Below are 24,173 nucleotides of genomic sequence, written 5' to 3' on the forward strand. Positions count from 1 at the left end.
ATACGGAACGCCGTGCTGCATCCCAACGGCCTCGTATCACTTGAAGTCGAGATGACAGGCATCTTATCCGCATTGCTGTAACGGATCATGCAGCCACATCTCGATTCCTCAGTCAACAGAAGGGGACGTTTGCAAGACAACAACCATCTGCACGAACAGTTCGACGTCGTGTGCAGCAGCATGGACTATCAGCTCGGAGACCATGGCTGCGGTTACCCTTGACGCTGCATCACAGACAGGAGCACCTGCGATGGTGTACTCAACGACGAACCTGGGTGCACGAATGGCAAAACTTCATTTTTTTGGATGAATCCAGGTTCTGTTTACAGCATCATGATAGTCGCATCCGAGTTTGCCGACATTGCAGTGAACGCACATTGGAAGCGTGTATTCGACATCGCCATACTTGCCTATCACGCGGCTTGATAGTATGGGGTGCCATTGGTTACCCGTCTCGGTCACCTCTTGTTCGCATTGACGGCACAGTGGACGTTACATTTCAGATGTGTTACGACCCGTGGCTCTACTCTTCACTCGACCCCTGCGAAACCCTACATTTCAGCATGATAATGCACGACCGCATGTTGCAGGTCCTGTACCAGCCTTTCTGGATACATAAAATGTTGGACTGCTGCCCTGGCCAGCACATTCTCCAGATCTCTCACCAATTGAAAACGTCTGGTCAGTGGTGGCCGAGTAACTGGCTCGTCATAATAAGCCAGTCACTACTCTTGATGAACTGTGGTATCGTGTTGAAGCTTCACGGGCAGCTGTACCGGTACACGCCATCCAAGCTATGTTTGACTCAATGCCCAGGCGTATCAAGACATTACGGCCAAAGGTGGTTGTTCTGGGTACTGATTTCTCAGGATGCACCCAAACTGCGTGAAAATGTAATCACATGCCAGTTCTAGTATATTTGTTCAATGAATACCAGTTTATCATCCCCATTTCTTCTTGGTGTAGCAATTTTAATGGGCAGTAGTGTATATGTGACCCAGCCTTATCGACAGCAGGTCCAGCACGTGCTGCTTGTATGTGACTGTGGATTTTACCGTATCGTGATGTCGCACGAGCCGGGACTTGCAGAAATGTGACGAAACTGGCGGGCCAGAGAGGCACACAGCACTTTCCCCGCGCCCCTGGTGGACCCTGTGGTAGGGCAGGCTGGCCGGCGGGCGGCTGGCAGCCGCCGCCGCTATAAGACGGGCCTATGTGGGTCGCGGCCGCACACGCCTGTCCACAGCGACTGCGGCAGGACCCCCACAGCACAGCGGAGGCACCGCTCCCACCATGAGGGCCGCCCACAGAGACACGACGCCGATGCTCAAGGTAAAGCGTGCACTGTGTTTACCAGCCAGCGTGTAGCATCCTCCTCAGTCACTCTAATGATTACACTGGGGTCGCAAAACTCGTGGGATATCCTCTTGGACATCCTTTGTTTCCAGCGTGGTGCAGCTACTCGACATAGCATGGACTCAACCTTGGAAATCTCCTGTAGAAATACCGAGCCATGCGTCCATAACTGCGAAAGTGTTGTTGGTGCAGGATTTTGTCACGAACTGACCTCTCGATTACGTTCGATGGATCTCATGTCGTGCCGTCTGGGTGGCCAAGACATTAGCTCGAGATCTCCCGAATGTTCTTCATACCGATTGCGAACAGCTGTGGCCCTATGATATGGCACATTGTCATCCATAAATAATTCCATCATTTCTTGGGGACATGAAGTCCGTGAATTGCTTCAGTTGGTCTCAAAGTACCCGAACATACACATTTCCAGTCAATAAACAGAGTCCGTACCATTATTTTACTTCTGTAAAGTATCTGGGAGTATGCGTGCGGAACGATTTGAAGTGAAACGATCATATAAAATTAATTGTTGGTAAGGCGGGTACCAGGTTGAGATTCATTGGGAGAGTCCTTAGAAAATGTAGTCCATCGACAAAGGAGGTGGCTGACAAAACACTCGTTCGAGCTATACTTGAGTAATGCTCATCAGTGTCGGATCCGTACCAGGTTGGGCTGACAGAGGAAATAGACAAGATCCAACGAAGAGCGGCGCGTTTCGTCACAGGGTTATTTGGTATGCGTGATAGCGTTACGGAGACGCTTAGCAAACTTCAGTGGCAGACTCTGCAAGAGAGACGCTCTGCATCGCGGTGTAGCTTGCTGCCCAGGTTTCGAGAGGGTGCGTTTCTGAATGAGGTATCGAGTATATTGCTTCCCCCTACTTGTACCTCCCGAGGAGATCACGAATGTAAAATTAGAGAGATTCGAGCGGGCACGGAGGCTTTCCGGCAGTCGTTCTTCCCGCGAACCATACGCGACTGGAACCGGAAAGAGAGGTAATGACAGTGGCACGTAAAGTGCCCTCCGCCACACACCGCTGGGCGGCTTGCTGAGTATAAATGCAGATGTAGATGTAGATTATGGAGCCATTACCAGCTTGCACAGTGCCCTGTTGGCAACTAGGGTCCATGGCTCATGGGGTGTTTGCGCGACACTCGAACCCTACCATCAGCTCTTAGAAAAGTGAAATCGGGACTCATCTCACCAGGCCGCGGTTCTGCAGTCGTCTAAGGTCCAAACGATATGGTCACGAGCGTAGCAAAGGCGCCTCAGGAGATGTCGTGCTGTTAGCAAAGGCACTCTTCGGTCGTTTGCTGCCATAGCTCATTAACATAGCTGCCCTCGGTCGTTAAGTGAAGGCAGGCGGCGAAAGCGTTGTCCGTGGTGAGAAGTAATACCTACGATTTGGTATTCTCGTCACACTGCTTGTGGATCTCTCCCTCACGGTTTGCAAAATGGAACATCCCATGCATGTAGCTCCAGTTACCATTCCACATTACGGTCTAAGGCGCTGCAGTCATGGACTGTGCGGCTGGTCCCGGCGGAGGTTCGAGTCCTCCCTCGGGCATGGGTGTGTGTGTTTGTCCTTAGGATAATTTAGGTTAAGCAGTGTGTAAGCTTAGGGACTGATGACCTTCGGAGTTAAGTCCCATAAGATTTCACGCACATTTGAACATTCCAAGTTAAAAGTCTATTAATTTAGGTCGTGCACGCCAAAATCACGTTGGATAACTTTCCACATGAATTCCCTGAGTGCAAATGACAACTCCGCCAATGCTCTGCCCCTTTCACACATGGTGTAAGCGGTGCAACCCCCATCTGTACATGTGCGTATCGCTATCACACAACTTTGTCACTTCAGAGTATTGCAAGGACTGCCGACATCTCTCCACAGTCCATCATAAACCTGTCGGGCTTGTTGGTCTACGGGTGAAGTCGCGTGCCTGGGAAACTTATCACCGGAAGACTGAATCCCGGGGCAGTCTGCCTTTCACCTTTTAATTATGTGAAGATGTGCCAGAAACGACGCGTGGTTCAAATTCTGCGTTAAAATGTAGTTTCTGTTTTGCCCATAGGATTACTAGGATAGGTTAACAGCGGCTAATTGAAAGAAATTGGTTACATGCGGCTGAATATCCCTTTTGAGGGACTCGTAGCCAATCGTGACATACACATTTATTTTTATCGCAAATCTTTTCTAATAAAATTGCTTGCATGTAGAATATCGTGTCAGCGGTGAAACTTGATACGTGATTTTAAAGAGCAAAGTACATGGAAACTGACTGTAATTCATTACCTATGTCTGGTGTTTCCCTAGGAAGAGTGAGAGGTTACGTGTTTTACTTGATCTGCACAGGATGGAGAAAAGCGACCTGATAATAAGGTCAGGGGCATGGTAAGGATTGTCTAAACGAGCAAAACTTTCCGTTGGATATGACTGGAACGCTCATTCAAAACAAAAACCTCTGGTGAACATGGGACTCTAAAATGCATACCTCAGGAGCTACGAGCACCTCTTCATCTTCGAGACTGTGAAACAAACCTCTTCTAATGAAAATCTTGCCTTTCCATATTTTGAAAGATGGAAGTAAGGAGCAAAACAAGAAATAAATGACAAGTGAACGTGGGCTCTATACTACATACGTAAAAGCTCTGAACACTTGTTCATGTTCTCTACTGTGAAACACCTCTCTTTCACTGAACAAATGCTAGTAGCTCTTACGTACGTACTATAGAGCCCATATTTACTAGAGTTTTTTGCTTCGAATGATCGTTCCCGTCATATCTCTGATGATTGAATATTGCTCCTGAGCCATTCTGTATAAGTCAGAAATTCAGTGTGGTGCAGGTACGGCCATAAAACGACAGAAAATCAGCGACGAGCACGTGGAGGTTTGTCTGGTTAGATAAGGTGTTCGTATGTTTTTGGATAGGGTCCGCCTTTAGCAAAATACAACACACGTATTGTTAAATCAAACACGGAAGAGCTTCAACCCCAACATTATTAAGATCTTTGTGTGTGCCAGGCAGTGAAGTTGTGTACGACTAACTTGCTACTGCGTTATGCTGTACTAGTTATGGATGTTGAAGGCAGGGATTTCGAGCATTCACTGTACGACATGTGATGCGAGAAAGAAAGTGCGTTTAAAATTTGACTTCTGTTTTCCTTCTCGCTATTGTCTTGATTCACACATACTGATCTGATGTACTTGTTAGAATAAATGTTGATTCAAGCTGCATGTACATTATCAATATTTAAAACATGTGACACTTCGTTTTCATTATTAATAACGTTTCAACCTACGTATCACATGTTGTCTATCTTCATGCAGTCATATTTCTATAGCAGAACTTATAAAACGTTCGACCAGGAGTCTGTTACGACCCTCCCCTCTTAATCCATAAACAATTAAACGTTCTAACTTGGCAAATGTCTGTAAATGCCATTTAAATCAGGTGCACTTTGTTCACAATATAGTGCATTCACAATGAGTGAGAAGGAAGCTCTAACAACAAACGTTTTATTGCTCATCACCTGATTCTTGCGGCTCCTTGACGAAAACAAGGCTAGATGAAGGAATAATTTTGCGTCCAGGTAGTATGATCCAGGTTTTGATTTTCAGAAAATAAAACCGTGTGGTTGAAATGCATTAATCTGTTTGTTTATTATCTTCATTTCACAAATAACCATTTCCATGTTCGCACAACGTTTTCAAAATTAGAACTTTTTGTAACAGACAGTTACAATGTTTCGATAAATTAAAAATTATCTCTCTAAATAGGATAAAGTAAGAAATACAGGGCGTCAGTGCGTAATTCCACTGGCAAATTTCGTCACAAAGAATCATTGGAATTAACTTGCAAGTATAAACTTAAAATTCCAACAATACAACAAGGCAGTATATGGCAACAACTACTCCATTTAGTAAGAAGTCGTTGTTGAAATATACTGCCATATATAGATTTATATACAGGGTGAAGAAAAATTTGCGCACTCGGACTTCGCAACGCGATTCGTCACACACTAAGAATACAAAACTGTCTGTCATAAAATTTTATCCTGCACATATTTCCGGCAGTAAATGGACGTCAAAGATTGGCAATCTGGCAACACTCTAATCACATGTACGGTAACTACATCTGTCAGTATATAAATGTAATGCTGTGTAATTGATGCAGTTGGTAGCACTGTGGGTTACCCTGCGGGAGGTTTACGGTTCGATTCTGCATCGAGGAGAATTTGTTTTTATTTGCTAAATGTAGTCTGCGTGTTACGTTATCTAGTGTGTTAATCACCATACAACGTTTACAGTGGTTCTTCTACAAAATGTTTGCGCTTATATACTACGAGCACAGGAATGGAAGTACAATCTTTTCATTGGTTAGCTTTTAAAAAAGCCTTTTGCACGTCGTGGATGCGAATTGTTTCGCACCATTATGTCTACTAGATTCCAAACCTGTTTTCTGTGTACCCTCCCCCTATAGTCCCATCGATTAGCAACTATTGCCGGCCGGGTGTGGCCGTGCGGTCTAGGCGCTTCAGTCTGGAACCGCGTGACCACACCGGTCGCAGGTTCGAATCCTGCCTCGGGCATGGATGTGTGTGATGTCCTTAGGTTAGTTTAAGTAGCTCTAAGTTCTAGGGGACTGAGGACCACAGCAGTTAAGTCCCATAGTGCTCTGAGCCATTTTGAGCAACTATTCTTGTCACTTTCAGGTCCACTACACTTCCTCAAGAGGAATGTGCTAAGTAAACGTCGGATACATGGTGGCTTAAGTTAAGTTGTATACTACAGTATTATTTGGCAGAATGAAACTGGAAAATAAAAACAAATATACCTCGCTCCAGTATCGAACCCTCGTCCTCCTGCATGTTAACCCAAAACGCTATACACTGCACCAAGTACACAGCGCTGCAGAAGTACGTAACAGAGGTAGTTACCGTACATCTGAATACAGTGTTGCCAGAATGCCAGTCTTTAACGTTCATTTCCTGCCGGAATTTTGCGAGAGACATTTTTGTGTGTCTAGTATGTGAGAATGTGAGAAATCGCACTGCGAAATCCGATTGTGCAAATTTTTCTTCGTCCTATATGTATAATTTGTATTTGTTTGATCAATCTTCTGACTCGATTGATGCGGACCGCCAAAAATTCCTACCCTAATAGTTAAATTTCGAAATAAATACAGTTTATAATAAGTAATCAACGGAAAATAATAAAATTCATTATCATTTACGTCACATTCTTATTTGATTACATACTTCAGATGTAAGGCAACAACTAGGTCATTAAAATTGTTAAAACTATATGAAATTTCTGATCACAATTTTAACATTATAGGACCGTGTCGTGAATTTATCGCACGTCTCGAATACTCATGAATCGTGGACACTTAAAAACCGGAAAAGGAATCAATCGATGTGTTTGAAAAGTGGTGCTGCAGAATAATGTTGAAAATCAGGTGGACTATAAGACAATCAATGACGAAGATAATGTTTGGTTTGTGGGCGCCCAACTGCGCGGTCATCAGCGCCCGTACAGAGTCTCAGTTTTTACACAGTCCAATTTTTTTTTCCACAGTCAAATCTAGTCACTGTCACGAATGATGATGGTGATGTAAGGATGAGGACAACACAAATAGCCAGTCCCCAAGACAATCAATGAGGAGCTTCTGCGCAGAATCGAGGAAGATAGAAACATACAGAAAATTACTGAAAAGAAGAAAGGTTCACCGGACGTGTGTTAAGCCATAAGGGTACTAGAGGGAACTGTAGAGGGTAAAACTTGTAGGGGTAGAAAGACACTCGAATTCACCCAGCAAATAACTGACTATGTAAGGTGCAAGTGCTGCTCTGACAGGACGAGGTTGGAGCAGCAGGGGAATTCGTGGCGTTCCGCATTAAAACAGTCAGAAGACAACTTGAAAAAAAAGTGATACCCCAGTACATGAGAAAAGAAGGATAATTGACCATTTCCCTTATAATGTCCAGCGGTAAAATGTTTGCATGGATCGAATCCTGGTCGGAGTACAGGAATTTTCACTCGGATTTTAGTCTAATCTTCACCTCTGAACGTGGTGTGGAGTCGCAAGGAGTGACTCGTGGCTCGGATCCCACGTTAAACTCTAGCCCAGCTCGGATAACTGAGGTAGGCTAAGGACACGCTAGTCGCCGAAAAGGCATCCAGTTGAACGATATGCACTCAGCCGTTGAGCCACACACAGTTGTTGTCGTTGTAGACTACTAACTCAGTAAATTAATCGCGTTAGGATACTTTTAGCATGGATGATTTAAAAGTCAAGCTTTACTCGGTATGCAATGCAGAAAATCGCTTCTAACGTAACCAGCCGTGGATAGGAATTTATAGCTGGCCTAGCTTTGTTCAGTTGAATCCTTTACGTTCATCTAATTTAATCAGTTGCGGCACTCTTTACGATGAGGTGTGTTAGCTGGGACAAGGTGACTGGCTATCGTTGTGTGGTCGTAGTTTCACAGCGCTGCACTTCCTGCCTAGCGTTAGGTGGAATATTTTCCAGATTCTTTTCTATACTGTGACCTACCATTATCACGTCATGTTTCTCCACTTTGTGTAAATAAGATATAATATGAACAGTCGTCTTAAGTTTTGTGCAGATGACGCCACTGTTTTCTGCTAAGTAAAGCCACCAGAAGGTCAAAGCGAATTACAAAATTACTTACGCACGATATCTGCATGGCGCGAATTATGGCAGTTGACCTTGAGCCATAAGAATCGTTAGATCTTGCTCAAGAGCAGTAAGAGACCTCCATTAAATTTCTATAACGTGATAACTTACATATATTTAGATGATGTCTTTCAAACTTTTAACTCGGCTTACAGGTGGGAGAAGTTTAAATAAGGACTATATTTTAGGGAGGACGAATACTGCATTTCATTGGTAGAACGCATAGATTATGCAGTAAATTCACAAAATAATCTCTTCAGGTAATCGATTAATGAAAACCACCTTAGCTGTATTGTTACACATTCATTGTGTTATGACCGGCTTCGTTCGTTGAACATCTTCATATCGTCTGCAGTTAAACAAAACAGGAAATTAGGCTAAAGCTACAGCATTTTAGCGAATAAAATAGGAAACTCACACTGGTAACAGACCTATACTAAATCCTCGCCGAATTGTCCTAAAGTCATGACACAAATGATCTGGTTGCGTATGTAATGTTACCGATTAAATCCTAAAACACTGATCATAAACATTCTTCCCACCGCCTGGAGGAAGTATAGCGAGCAGACACGGCGTGATGCGTACGGTGAACAGTCAGGACAGGGCTTCTCAAAAATCTTCAAATGTCTGTCAGTTCCTAAGGAACCAAACTGCTGAGGTCACCGGTCCCTAGACTGACACACTTCTTAAACTAACTTATGCTAATAACAACACGCACACCAATGCACGAGGGAGGACTCGAACCTCCGGCAGGAGGAGCCGCGCAATCCGTGACATAGCGCCTCAAACCGCGCGGCCACTCCGCTCGGCGACTGAAGGAAGTCGGCAGTGCCCTTTCGAAGGAAACATCTCGGCATTCGCCTGGAGCGATTCAGGGAAATCACAGAAAACCTAAATTAGGATTGCCGGACGCGGGATTGAACCGTCGTACTCCCGAATGCGGGTCCAGTGTGTTAGCCACTGCACCACCTCGCTCTGTGTCCGACATGGTCTATGTATTGGTTTTCCTGTGTTATGAGGAATACTTGAGCCAAAGTTAATTGGTAAGCTCCATCCCTTCCCAAATGACCTTCCTCTCACGTGCCTGAAGGGCACAGAGGAAGAGCCCTGATTATGGGAAGGCCAGAGGAAAAACGTCTATTCGAGACATAACTCATTTTCGTCGTTATAGCAGGTGATACTTCCAACACATCGGCCTATGTACGACCTTAAACGTGTGAAGGTACGGACTTCAGCTGGAGATAAAACCGCTATTTCACAAGACATTTATTTATTTACTCGTATGGCTCACATCTAGTGTAAAAATACAGGTATATAACATTAGTTTATGTGTATACCTAGAATACAGAAAGACTAAACTACCTACAAAACTAAGTAAAAGTCAATATTTAATTTCCCAATCCATATAAGATCTATATCGGCCAGCTTTCATGAGGTCCCTCTATCCCCCCTGATAGGAACGCAACGGGCATTCATCTCTAATGTGCTTGACTGTCTGGTTCGGAGGTCCACAGTCACAAACCAGAGACTCTTTAGCACCCCATTTATAAAGTGAGTCTGCGCATCGACCATGTCCAGTGTTCAGTTTGACCCATAGTTTCGAGTTCTGTACCAGAACTATTACTGTTATATTTACGGATCAACTCACGCTCTTCACGATTTTCAATAAGTTGGCAATTCTGATCCCACAGGTCTCTCACCTCGATGTTACTGGCATCTAGCTGTTCTTCTTGCCGTAAAGATGGAATTGATGTCTCCCTGTATGCGTAATTCCAGGTTCTCCTGCAGCTTGCGGTATTCCCTAAGCAAGGCTTCAGTTCTAAGGATCATGCGTGGATAGATGTTGCTCAGCAGAGGAAGCCAATAAACGGGTGGTAGTCGGATCGTCCCAGTTATTAGCCGCATAGTGTGGTTCAGCTGGACGTCGATCAAGTTGGTGTTAGAGCTGTTTAACCGCACCGGGGCTCAGTACTCGGCTTATGCGAACACCAGCGCATGGATAATGTTCGCAAGGTATCTGCTGAAGCTCCCCATGTCATCCCATACAATTTTTTAATAAGACGGTTACGATTTTTTTATCTTGGCAGCGGTATTCTCAGATTTTTTTATGGAAGGGTGCGGTCAATGGTGACACCAAGAGGGTACTTGTTATGGCAAAGAGCGTTTCCGTTAAGTTTCACTCTGAGCTTCGTGTCAGCTTGTTTGTTGTTCAGATGGAATGTACATATTTCAGTTTTACTTGTATTGGGTTTAAGTCGCCACTTTCTAAAATTGGAGCTCATAATGGCTAGATCTTCTGAGAGAATTGTCTCCACTTGTCCGAGATCTTTGCTTCTACAAGCAAGAGCAATATCGTACACGTAGCAGAATTTCGTTGACCTGTGCATAGGGTCTAAGACGGAGTCCTTTGTTAGACCATTACATAATTTCCTCTCCTTTTTCACGTTTCCTCCGAAGTATTGTTTATTATGGTATTGTTGAGATGTTTCAGCTATATGGTTAGCGATTTAGTTTCCTGAAATATCAGGGTTCTGACCCGGTTTATTGGAGGCTCCGCCAAGCTAACGCGGAAGGCTCCATGTCTTTCTGCTTGAGTGTCTGAAGTTTACATTTTTTACCGTCTCGTACCATCGTACTCTTGTAGCAGCGTCAAGACTTTCGAGGAGGTCACCTGCAATATCGCTATCCCCAGTTTCGTTATATTCTTTATAAAGTTGTTCGAAATGTTCTTTCCATCCTGGTATATATTCCTTTCTGTGTCCACGAGGAATAAACTTCTTGGCAGCAGTAAGAATAGCCCCGACAAATCGAGAGTAGATTTTAGGTTCTGACGGAATAAAATAGATATATTTATCTATGTGGTCCGTAGAACTCCGCCAATCAGCCTTGTAGAAGTTCCATCTGGGTCGCGGTACAGATCTCACCGTTGCGACAGGGAGCCTCATATCGAGTATTACTGACCTTTGTCGGGTGTTTCGGATATTATGTATGACTCTGCAGTCCCGGGATACAAATAGCAGAGATCCGGCTTGTAATCTCTTCGCCAAGCTGGAGATACTAAAGTCCCCAGATCCTTAGCATCATTAACGAGTTATAGATTTTCGTGTTCGCTCAGTCGTTGAGCGCAGTATCACATTCATTGTCGCTTGCATAGTTCCAATTACCATAGTCTATTAAAATATCATGTATTAATCGATGGCTGAACAGTAATCGACAGAACATCCGGTGACCACGGCACATTTGGTGGCTTGTATGTATAAAGGTCTTCTCCATTTCAATCGAGATATAAGGGATCTCATTTTCTCTTTTCGTTGAAATGAGGAGAGCATGTTTGGTATTGCTCCTTATATGGGTGGCAACACCGTACACACCGTGGTATGTAGTACCCATAAGATCGTAGCCATGGAAATTACCTCTTTTACGCACGTTTTTCATAGAGCGTGTACTTCCTGGGTTAGGACTATGTCAGTATCATTATCTACAAGGAGCTTAGATAGGTACTTGCTTTTAGCTCCGCTAATGTCTTCTGTACCCAAATGGCATACTCGGACTGAAGGGCCAATCCTTTTAATCAGTTGGTCCTGAAAAGGTCTATTCTTAAGGCTTTTTGATTTTGATTTGTCCGCGTGTTTGTAGCCAGGAAATCTAATATGTGGAGTAGTTGCCGATTCGTCCTAGTTCATACAGCGTTACCCGGGGTACACGTGCAGTATTCTACTACGGACGCGAGGTAGTTTACACTCCTTCACAAGACAAAGTTCACAAAATAGAATTAACAGAACTAAAGCGTGATCATTGTGACCATTATTGGTAACCGTAGAAATGGGAGAACGAGTTTACGCTGCTAGTTCCGCATACCGGGCTTCCTCAACGCCTGCGGCCGGAGCCAGTCAATCGACAGCATCCGCTAGAACCCGTTCTGCCGTCACAAGAATTCCATAGCGGCAACCGGGACACGATCCATGCAACTGGAAGACCGCAGCTCTTGCCCCCAATTCTTCATCAGAGGCATACATCATCCTGATATATAAATCTAACCATCTACAAGTTTCAGCTCAATTTTATCCTTCACAGCGTACGGCGTTTCTTACTGTTTCAATTAGTTCTTGGTAGCGTATTCTTTCCCACAAGTTTGACAGTATGCGTCATTTCTCTTGTATTCTCACTAAAATGACAGCTTTTTAATCCTTAATCCCTTAGAATGAGCCTTACATTAGCGAAGCTGGTCAACATTGGAAAATACATGAATAAATTGGAGCACCTGATCAGCGTTCAACTAACTTTTCAGGGTGTAATGGTAACTCATCTACAGGGTGAACCACAACTCCACCGACAAACATTCAGAGGTGGTAGTATGGACTGAAACAACAAAAGTGTTCAACAAACACGGCTCTACAGCGTACACCTTAAAAGCGCTTATTCATTTTCGCTACAGTGATACATATGCATTCGACTGAAATTCTTTGCTTTCCATATTTTCAGAGGTGATACTACAGACAAAAATTTGTAGTAAACGTGAGCTCTAAATTGTATACCTTGAGATCTATGATCAGTTGTTCATCTTCGCTACTGTGATACACATATCTTCGACTGAGAAGCTTTGCTTTCCACATTTTCAGAGGTGATAGTGTGGACCAAAACAACAACGACAAAAAATGTGCAATAAACATGGGCTCTAAAATGCATACTTTAAAACTTATGAGCACTTGTGCAGTAGAACAGATGTGTTTCATTGAGGTATCCACTTTCGAGCCCATGTTTATCTGGCATATTTTGTGTGTGTGTGTGTGTGTGTGTGTGTGTGTGTGTGTGTGTGTGTGTGTGCGCGCGCGTTTTCTAGTCCATACTATCTCCTACGAAAATAATTAAGCAAAGAGCTAGCAGTAGAAACGTGTTTCACGCTACTGAAGATGAACAGCTGCTCGTATATCTTCAGGTGTACACTTTAAACCCATGTTTACTGGACTTTTTTGTTGTTCTTTTTGTCTCATTATTTAGTATACATTTATTTGTTGCTTTGGTCCACACTACCACCTCTAAAAGTTTGTCAATGTTCTGGTTCATTCTCTATACGGTTCCTTATTAGCATTATTGGACTGCTGTTGAAAGAAAATCTGTCAGATTATTGTATGTGTCAAAGATATAGTCGAGCCACGCAATAGACTTAGAGCTCATTACGCGGCTAGTGAATAATCGGATTTCATGAACTTGAAGAAAATGAATACCGGTAGCCGTAATTTTATTAAGTATATATTTGACTTCTAGCTTCAGTGCCTCATTGGCACCATGTCCAGGACCCTTATACACGTAGCTACATAAGTCACCTAAACGTATGTGCTATTCCACGGATCACTAATTTCAACTAGTTTCCGTAGAGCTCTACAACTTCTCTATCGCAGTGGAACTCTCCATACCCTCAACGCGTTGCCGTTAGAGGGGAGCTGCGCGGGGTAGCCTCGCTGTCTAGGGGTTCCTTGTCACGGTCCGCGCAGCCCCTCCCGTCCGAGGTTCGAATCCTACCTTGGGCATGGGTGTGTGTGTTTTCCTTAGCGTAAGTTAGTTTAAGTAGTGCGTAAGCATAGGAACCGACGACATCAGCAGTTTGGTCCCATAAGACCTTACCACAAATTTCCGTTAGAGGGGAAACTCCGTTCATTTGAGACATGTCGTGTACTAGCAGAAACACTAATTCATTCCACAAAGTGTTGTACTTTCAGTTCAGGTCTTCTATGGGACATCAACAGGACATTAATTACCTAACAATTGGATAAAATTGGTTATAGTGAGCCAGGCCAGTGTACATGGGCGATATCTGGCCAACCTTGATCCATCCCCATCCCACCATGCCACCAATGTTAAACTGATGATCTCTTGATGGCTCAGAGTGTGTCCTATCAATCGATCCCTTCATTTAGCCAAGTTTTGCCACAAATTTCTTGTCTCCTCTATTCCGTTCCATACCTCCTCACTACTTACGCGATCTACCCATCTAACTTTCATCATTCTTTTATAGTACCACACTTCGAAAGCTTCCATTCCCTTGTTGTTTAAACTGTTTCACACTCATATAAGGGTACACTTCAGACAAATACCTTCAGAAAAGACTTCCTAGCACTTTAAACTATACACGAAGTTAACAAATCACTCTTCTTCAGAAGTACTGTTCTTGCCGTTGCCAGTCTACATTTAAAATCCTATCTACTTCGGCCAACATCGGTTACTTTGCGGCACAAATAGTAAAACTCATCAACTATTTTTAGTGTCTCGTTACGTAATCTAATTCCCTCAGCATCACCAGATTTAATTCGAGTACATTTCATTTCCTTGCTTTGCTTTCGTTGATTTTCATCTTATATCTTCATTTCAAGACGCTGTCTATTCCGTTCAATCGCTCTTCTAAGTTCTTCGCTACCGCTGGCCAAATTTCAAAGTCTCAGCAAACCTCAAAATTTTTATTTCTTTTTCCTGAACTTTAATTCTTATATCAAATTTATCTTTGATTTCTTTTACTGCCTGCAGTTTGTAAAGATTGAATAACATCGGGGATAGGCTACCAACTGCTCTCACACGTTTATGAATCAGTGCTTCCGTTTGATGCTACTTGACACCTATAACTGCCGTCTGGTTTCTGTACAAGCTGTAAATTGCCTTTCGCTCCATGTGTTTTACCGCTACTACCTTCAGAATTTCAAAGAGAGTATTCCATTCAACAAAGTCAAAATCTTTCCCCAAGTCAACAAACGCTATAAACGTAGCCTTTCCGTAACCTTTCCTTCTAAGAGAAATCGTAACAACAGTATTACTCCGTGTGTTCCTACATTTATCCGTAATCCAAACTGATTTTCCCCGAGATCGGCTCCTTCTAGTTTATCCATTCTTCTGTAAAGAACTCGTGTTAGTATTTTGCGGCCATGACTTATTAATCTTACATGTGTCAGCACCTGCTTTCTTTGGAATTGGAATTATTACATTCTTCCTGAAGCCTGATGTTATTTGGTCTATCTCATATATCTTTCACACCAGGTGTAAGAGTTTGGTTATGGCTCTCTTTCCAAAGGTTATCAGTAGTTCTGACGGAATGTCGTCTACTAAAGGAGCATTGTTTCGATTTAGATTTTTCAGTGTTCTGTAAGATTCTTTTGCCAATATCATATCTCCCATCTTCGTGCACGCTCTCTTCCTTTTATATAACGTTGTCTTCAAGTTCATATCCCTTTTAGAGACTGTCTATATACTCCTTCAACCTTTCAGCTTTCTCTTCTTTGCTTATTACCGGTTTCCCATCGGAGCTGTTGACATACAGGTGCTTCTCTTTTCTCCAAAGGTCTCTTTAATTTTCATTTAGGCGGTATCTATCTTTCACCTAGTGAAATTTGACCTCTAGCCATTCCTGCTTGGTCATTTTTCACTTACTGTCAATCTAATTGTTTCACGTTTGTATTCCCTTTCGCTACTTCATTTGCTACATTTTCATCAATTAAATTCAGTATCTCCAGTGATATCTAGGGATTCCTGGTACACCTTGGCTTTCTACTTGATCCACCGCAGCCTTCCATATTTCATCCCTCAAAGCTACCCATTCGTCTTTTATTGTACTCTTTTCCCCTCTTCTAGTTAGTCGTTGCCTAGAGCTCCCGTCTCTTTAATTTCCTACATTTTTGCAATTTCTTTAGCCTTAAGCTACAGTTCATAATCAATAAATTGTGGTCAGAGTCCACATCTGTTCTGGAAATGTCCTACAATTTAAAATCTGTATTCTTAATGTCTGCCTTACTATTATACAATCAATACGAAAGCTTCCGACGTTCCCAGGTCTCTTCTTTCATGATTCTTAAACTAAGTGTTAGATATGATTAAATTATGCTCCGTCCACAATTCTATCAGGCGGCTTCCTCTTCATTACTTTTAAGTAATCCATATTCACCGAATATTTTTCCTTTTCCTACTATCGAATTCCAGTCCTCCATCAGAGTTAAATTGTTGTCTTACTTAACTATCTGAATAATTTATGTTATCTCATACATTTCATCAATTTTCTTCTCAACTGCGCAGCTAGTTGGTATATAAACCTTACTATTATGGTGGGTGTGATCCTAGCTAGGATGATGCGTTCACTATTATTTTCACAGTAGCTTATCCGCATTCCTATTCTCTTATTCATTATTAAACCTACCCCTCCATTACCCCTATTTGGTTTTGTATTAACAATCCTGTATTCACTTGACTAGAAGTAGTGTTCACCCTGCCACCGAACTTTAACTAATTCCCACTATAATTAACTTCAATCTATCGGTTTGCTTTCTTAAATGTTGTGACCTATCTGCCCGATTAGGGGGTCTAACTTTCCACACTACGACTCGTAGAATGGCGGTCTCCTTTCTCCTGATGACGACTTCCTTCTGAGTACTGACCGTCCTCCGAATGGAGCACTATTTTATCTCCAGACTATTTTACCCAAGAGGGTGCCACTATCATTTAGACATACAGTCGTGCTGCATTCCCTCGGGAGAAATTATGGCTGTAGTTCCCCTTGATTTCAGCTGTTTTGAGTACCAGCCCAGCAAGGCCATTTTGGGTTGATGTTACACGGCCAGATCAATCAATCATCCAGACTGTTGGCGCTGCAACTACTGAGAAGACTTCTACCCATCTTCATGAATCACACGTTTGTCTGGCTTCAACAGTCATTCCTTCTTTGTGGTTGCACCTAAAGTACAGCTATCTGTTTGGCATGCAAGCCACTGCACGAACGGTAAATTCCGTATGGGGGTATATATATATATATATATATATATATATATATATATATATATACTACCACTTCTCAACGTTTGTCAAAGTTCTGGTTCATCCTGCATATGGTCCCTTATTAGCGTAATTGGACTACTGTTGAAAGAAAATCTTAAGATTATTGTCTGTGCCAAAGATATAGTAGAGCCACGCAATACACATTAGAGCTTATTATGCGGCTAGTGAATAAACAGATTTCATGAGCTTGAAGAAAATAAATACCGGCAGCCGTAATTTTATTATATATGACTGAAGAGCAACACTATGGACGGCTGTCAGCCCACTCCGTCTCTCATGACAGGCAAGGACACGAAATAACCATAGTGAAAAAGAATTATGTATTTTTAGCTCATTCTCCATAAGTCTGACACAATTATATTGCTATATGGCTATTTTTTTGGGTAGTCTGTTTCGATGCTGATGATCTCTTACGCAACGAATATTCCCACGAGACTGGAAAAGAGCACAGTTTACTGCTGTTTATGAGAGATCGGACACGCAGTACTGCAGGCCAGCATTCTTGGCGTCAGTTAGCAGAGGATGCCTGTGCATATACACTACAGACCATTAAAATTTCTGCACCAAGAAGAAATGCAGCTGATAAACGGTTATTCATTGGACAAATATATTATACTAGAACTGACATATGATTACATCTTCACGCAGTTTGGGTGCATAGATCCTCAGAAATCAGTACCCACAACAACCACCTATGGCCGTAATAGCGGCCTCGATACACCTGGGCATTGAGCCAAACAGAGCTTGGATGGCATGTACAGGTACAGCTGCCCATTCAGCTTCAACACGATACCACAGTTCATCAGGAGTAGTGACTGGCGTATTGTGACGAGCCAGTTGCTCGGCCACCATTGCCCAGACGTTTTCAATTGGTGAGAGATCTGCAGAATGTGCTGGCAAGGGCAGCAGTCCAACATTTTCTGTATCCAGAAAGGCCCATACAGGACCTGCAACATGCGGTCGTGCATTATCCTGCTGAAATGTAGAGTTTCGCAGGGATCGAATGAAGGGTAGAGCCACGGGTCGTAATACATCTGAAATGCAACGTCCACTGTTCAAAGTACCGTCAATGCGAACAAGAGGTGACCGAGACTTGTAACCAATGGCATCCCATATCATCTCGCCAGTTGATACGCCAGTATGGCGATGACGAATACACGCTTCCAATGTGCGTTCACAGCGATGTCGCCAAACTCGGATGCGACCATCATGACGCTGTAAGCAGAACCTCGATTCATCCGAAAAGATGACGTTTTGCCATTCGTGCACCCAGGTTCGTCGTTCAGTACACCACCGCAGGCGATCCTGTCTCTGACGCAGCGTCAAGGGTAACCGCAGCGATGGTCTCCGAGCTGATAACCCATGCTGCAGCAACCGCCGAACTGTTCGTGCATATGGTTGTTGTCTTGCAAACGTCCCCATCTGTTGACTCAGGGATCGAGACGTGGCTGCACGATCCGTTACAGCCATGCGGATAAGATGCCTGTGATCTCGGCTGCTAGTGATATGAGGCCGTTGGGATCCAGCACGGCGTTCCGTATTATCCTCCTGAACCCACCCATTCCATATTCTGCTAACAGTCACTGTATCTCGACTAATGCAAGCAGCAATGTCGCGAGACGATAAACCGCAATCGCGGTAGACTGCAATCCGACCTTTATCAAAGTCGGAAACGTGATGCTACGCATTTCTCCTCCTTACACGAGGCATCACAACTACGTTTCACCAGGCAACGCCGGTCAACTGCTGTTTGTGTATGAGAAATCGGTTGGAAACTTTGCTCATGTCAGCACGTTTTAGGTGTCGCTACCGGCGCCAACCTAGTGTGAATGCTCTGAAAAGCCAATCATTTGCATATCACAGCATCTTCTTCCTGTCAGTTAAATTTCGCGTCTATAGCACATCATGTTCGTAGTGTAGCAATTTTAATAGCCAGTAGTGTATATACCTAAGGTTTTATATTATGGAGTTCCTGCAGGAAGACAAGGATGTCTCAAAGAATCGGCACGAATTCACAGGAAAACCGTCGGTGTGAAACACAGTTTGCTTTGTCCACCCACCATGCAAAAATGAGACGTGTTGAAGAGGAAGATTTTATTTTCCTAGATTTTCCAAAAGTGTTCGACACCGCACTGCATCGAAGTATCTACGTAGATAAGTAATTGGCTCGAGGACTGTTGACTGCTCTAAACCATGCCTGCAAGAAATCGTGATGGAGGAAAATGGGTTATTCCCAATCCTTTCGTCTTGTAGCTGAAACCACAACCCGGGTCAGAGTCTTGCAAGAGGAACACCTGCTGCTGTGTCCAGAACTTCTCTGAGATGCCCAGTCAGACTACAGAAGTGCGTTTGCGGTGTTTCAGGTGCTGGCAGTGCTGGCGTGCTGCATGTCAGCGGCCAGCAGCCACCAGCAGCAGCCGTTCTACGTGTACACGCCGCCGGCTCCGAAGCAGCACCACTTGCAGGGGGTCCAGCCTGTGGCGCTGCAGGTCCACGGGTGAGTGTCTCTCTGTCCGTCTGGCTGTCTGTTTGTCTATTCTACCTCACCTGGCTGTCTCGTAGGTAAAAGACCGAGAAAACACCGAGCAGTGGCTCCAACCGACCAGTTACCAAACGTCAGTGGGGAATCCTCTAACATTCTGCGTGGTTTCTGTTTGTTCTAACAAGGGAACCTCCCCATCGCACCCCCCTCAGATTTAGTTATAAGTTGGCACAGTGTATAGGCCTTGAAAAACTAATCACAGATCAATCGAGAAAACAGGAAGAAGTTGTGTGGAACTATGAAAAAAATAAGCAAAATATACAAACTGAGTTGTCCATGTGCAAGATAGGGAATATGAAGGAGAAGGTGAGCGCAGGAACGCCGTGGTCCTGTGGTTAGCGTGAGCAGCTGCGGAACGAGAGGTCCTTGGTTCAAGTCTACCCTCGAGTGAGAAGTTTACTTTTTTATTTTCAGACAATTACCAAAGTTCAGTCACTCACACATAGTCAAATTCGCTCTCCAAAATTCTAGGACATGTTCAGATTTGTTTGGACATATGCAGGATTTGACGGTCTATACACGGAAAAATTTGAAAACCTTAAAAACATGTTTTGACAAAGCACCGGGAAAACTGTGCGACTGTAAAACTGTTGCATTCATTTGTTGCAGTTTATGTCACAAACTCTTATGTTTTCATCACTTTTTTGGGAGTAATTATCACATCCACAAGAAAACCTAAATCGAGAAAGGTAGAAGAATCTTTTTACCCATTCGCCAAGTGCACAAGTTAGGTCGGTCGACAATATGTTCCTGTCATGTGACGCACATGCCGTCACCAGTGTCGTATAGAATACATCAGACGTGGTTTCCTGTGGAGGAATCGGTTGACCTATGACCTCGCGATCAAATGCTTTCGGTTCCCATTGGAGAGGCATTCCCATTGGAGAGGCACGTCCTTTCGTCTACTAATCGCACGGTTTTGCGGTGCGGTCGCAAAACACAGACACTAAACGTATTACAGTGAACAGAGACGTCAATGAACGAACGGACAGATCATAACTTTGCGAAAATCAAAAAAGTAAACTTTTCACTCGAGGGAAGACTTGAACCAATGACCTCTCATTCCGCAGCTGCTCACGCTAACCACGGGACCACGGCCCTCCTGAAATCAAATTCTCCTTAATGTTGCCTATGTTGCGCATGGACTACTCAGTTTGCATATTTTGCTTATTTTTATCATAGTTCCACACAACTTCTTCCTGTTTTCTCGAGTGATCTGTGTTCAGTTTTTCAAGGCCTATCCACTGTGCCAACTCATAACTAATTCTGAGGGGGGTGCGATGTGGAGGTTCCCTTGTAAGTCGTGTCTCCCTACCACTTTCGCGCAACGACGCTCTGAGTGTGTTTTTTAGGGAATTGACTGGTTACAACCTGAAGAATTTATTGGGAAAGCCAAACCTGTAAACAGGAAAGAGTGGATAACACCTGAAATAATTTGTCTAATGGAAGAAAGAAGACTATACAAAAATGCCTCTGACGAGCAAAGCGAAAACAAATATAGAAAGCTTAGAAACCAAATAAACAGAGAATCTAGGAAAGCAAAAGAAAATTACCTCAACAGCATTTGTAAAGAGGTGGAGGAAAACATGGTTAAAGGAAAAACTGACTTGGCCTACAGAACAATAAAACAAAACTTTGCTAAACGGAAAGTAAAATCTTCAGGAACTATAAAGAACAAAGAGGGCAAGGTACTATTTGGATATGACACGCTGAAGAGATGGCAAGAATACATTGAAGAGCTATATCAAGGAGACCCTCTAACAGATAATATGATAGAATTAAGCGAAGAAGTAGAGAAAGAAGAACTAGGGGACACAATTCTGAAAGATGAATTTGAAAAAGCACTAAAAGAACTACCAGATAAGAAAGCGGCAGGTGTTGATGATATTCCTTCTGAACTAATTAAGAAATCAGGAGACAAAATGAAAGCTACATTACTGCAACTCATACAGAAAATATACAAAACAGGTGAAGTTCCTGAAGACTATCAGAAATGCATCATATTCCCCATACCTAAGAAAGCATCTACTATGGACTGTGAAAACCATCGAACACTCAGTCTTCTTTCACACGCATCAAAAATTCTAATAAGAATAATTTTGAAAAGAGTTGAAAACCAATTGAATAGCACTCTAAGTGAAGACCAATTCGGTTTTAGAAGCGGTGTAGGGACGAGGGAAGCAATCTTATCTTTAAGACTAATAATTGAGAAACAAATTTCCAAAAACAAACAAGTATTTATAGCCTTCGTAGACCTCGAAAAGGCATTTGACAATGTTGTATGGCCAGAAATGTTTAGAATTCTGAAGAAGGCTGGTCTGAAATATAATGATAGAAGGATAATCTTTAAAATATACCAAAATGAAACAGCCTTAGTTAAGAAGGAAAACAAAGAAGAAACAGCAAGAATAAGGAAAGGAGTGAGACAGGGATGCCCACTATCTCCAGTAATTTTCAACGCATATATCCAAGAAGCAATAGACAAAATAAGAGAGAATATTGAAGTAGGAATAAAACTTAACGGAATGAAAATAGATATGTTGCGATATGCAGATGATATCGCCATAATTACAGAAAGGAAAGAAGATTTAGAAGCCGCACTCAATGAAATGGAAAACACCTTAAAAGAACAGTATGGAATGAAAATAAATAAGAAAAAGACTAAAGTGATGGTGAGTGGCGCCCTGAACTACAATGAACCCATACGAATAACAATAAAGGGAGAGAAACTAGGGCAGGTTACAGAATTTAACTACTTAGGTAGCAAAATAACAGCAGATGGAAGGAGCAAAAGTGACATTAAAAACAGAATACAACTTGCCAAAATAGCATTCAATGGAAAAAGAAACTTACTGACGAGTAGAAATGTTAGTTTAGACGTAAGAAAGAGAGTCATGAAAACCTATGTGTGGAGTACAGCCCTTTACGGATGTGAAACTTGGACTAGTGGAAAAGAAGAAAAGAGAAGATTAGAGGCATTCGAAATGTGGTGCTACCGGAGAATGGAAAAAATCAGCTGGCGAGACAAGGCTACAAACGAAGATGTCCTCAGAAGAGTGAAAGAAAACAGATCTCTTTGGCGAAATATACAGAAAAGAAGAATAACCTTCATAGGTCACATTTTACGGCATAACAATTTCATTAAGAGAATATTAGAAGGAATCATTGAAGGAAGAACTCGCCGAGGACGACCTAGATTAAGCTACATTCAACAAGTAATAAATGACATCGGGTGCCAGACCTATGCAGATATGAAGAAGAAAGTTGACAAAAGAACGGAATGGCGTGCTGCTGCCAACCAACCTGTGGGTTGATAACCGAAGAAGAAGAGAAGAACCTGGGATCTGTTGCTGGTAAGGAGACGCCAGACCACACATGACATGTAGAGTTCAGAAGAGTTCAGTGAGACTACCGATGATACAACCAAATACTTAATGATTTCAGTGTCAGCTCCACTGCAGTCCCTGTAAGAGAATCTTAATACTAACTAAATTTAGTGGAAGGGGTTCAAGGCTTTCCTATTTTTAGTTAGCTGATAAAATAACGTCGAGAAAGTAGTTAGGTTTACCATTGGAATTTTTATTCTACTCACAAAACATTGTTTATAAATTGCACTATTGATAAAAGGAAATATTTTAATACAGGATGATAAAAACCAACTGCGTTCAACAGAGATGTGAACGAATATTCCCTGAATGGTTTTCCAAGTTCTACAATGGATCGAAGGATGAGCTATGCCATATCATATCTATAATCTAGGTTTAAGTTAAGTTTCATAAAAGAGAAAACTATCAAAATGGTCTACAGTGACCCTCATTTATCTTTAATTGCTTATTTAACTTGTCGTAAATTACAGTGGCTGATGTGGCTTCTCAGTAATTATATAACAGAAAAATCATCGCATTTCGGATTTTAACTTCTCGTAGCAAATGTGAATACCATGAGCTTCAATTGACGATCGACACTTGTATTACGCAAAAAGGGGGTTAACAGATGAGACTTCTGCAGGTCTGAGTGAAGCCTTATGACTCTTATGCGGCATAGCGTGCGTTCATTACCTTGTCGATGGTTAGTCAGCGTCAGGGGGCGGCGGGCGGCGCAGCTCCACACACCTCGCCGTCTCGGAAGCAACTCTCTCTAACCTCTTTACTACAATTTACCGAAGTTGGTTTAAGAAAAGCCATCTGTCTGTGTTTTTAACTGACCAATCAGGGTCTCAATGTTAACCTTAAGCTCCGCCTACAAAAATTCTGTCCATCCAATGAGAAACGTTTTACTTTTCGTGGTGGGGCAATGTTTTTAATACTTGGAAAGAGAGACAGCATTGGTCGTATTTTTTTGTTTTATTAAACGCAAAATCGATTTTCGGTCACTTAGTGACCATCTTCAGTGCTGTAATATATAATTTAAATTGGTAGGCAGTGGTGTCAACAAGTGTTTGATGTGATCGCTGTAAGCTTGTTGACACCAGTGCCTACCAATTTAAATTATATATTACAGCACTGAAGATGGTCACTAAGTGACCGAAAATCGATTTTGCGTTTAATAAAACAAAAAAAAATACGACCAATGCTGTCTCTCCTTCCAAGTATACCCATTATATGGTCGTGGTGCACAGGACACTCTACGGAGTCGCCAATCAATAATGTTTTTAATGTTTGCAACGTAACAGAGACGCGTATAGTCTCACGCTAAAACTTGCAGCTGTGTGGCCCTTTTAGTGTTATCGTAAGATCTATTCTGTTCTTCTGGAGGGATCTACCTT

The 24,173-nt window shown here is 42.7% G+C and overlaps 1 protein-coding gene across 1 annotated transcript in view; it reads left to right on the forward strand.

Annotated features, from left to right (window-relative positions):
* The first annotated feature begins 1,293 nt into the window (after nucleotides 1-1,293).
* The window catches only part of LOC124711557 (ice-structuring glycoprotein-like), a 31,876-nt gene continuing 8,996 nt past the window's right edge, over nucleotides 1,294-24,173 (forward strand). The window contains exons 1-2 of the mRNA XM_047241692.1: nucleotides 1,294-1,332; nucleotides 19,230-19,363. Coding sequence (XP_047097648.1) covers nucleotides 1,294-1,332; nucleotides 19,230-19,363 — 173 coding nt within the window. The remainder of the gene's footprint in view (nucleotides 1,333-19,229; nucleotides 19,364-24,173) is intronic.

This window comes from Schistocerca piceifrons, chromosome 8 (genome assembly GCF_021461385.2).
Source record: "Schistocerca piceifrons isolate TAMUIC-IGC-003096 chromosome 8, iqSchPice1.1, whole genome shotgun sequence".
Lineage (NCBI taxonomy): Eukaryota > Metazoa > Arthropoda > Insecta > Orthoptera > Acrididae > Schistocerca > Schistocerca piceifrons.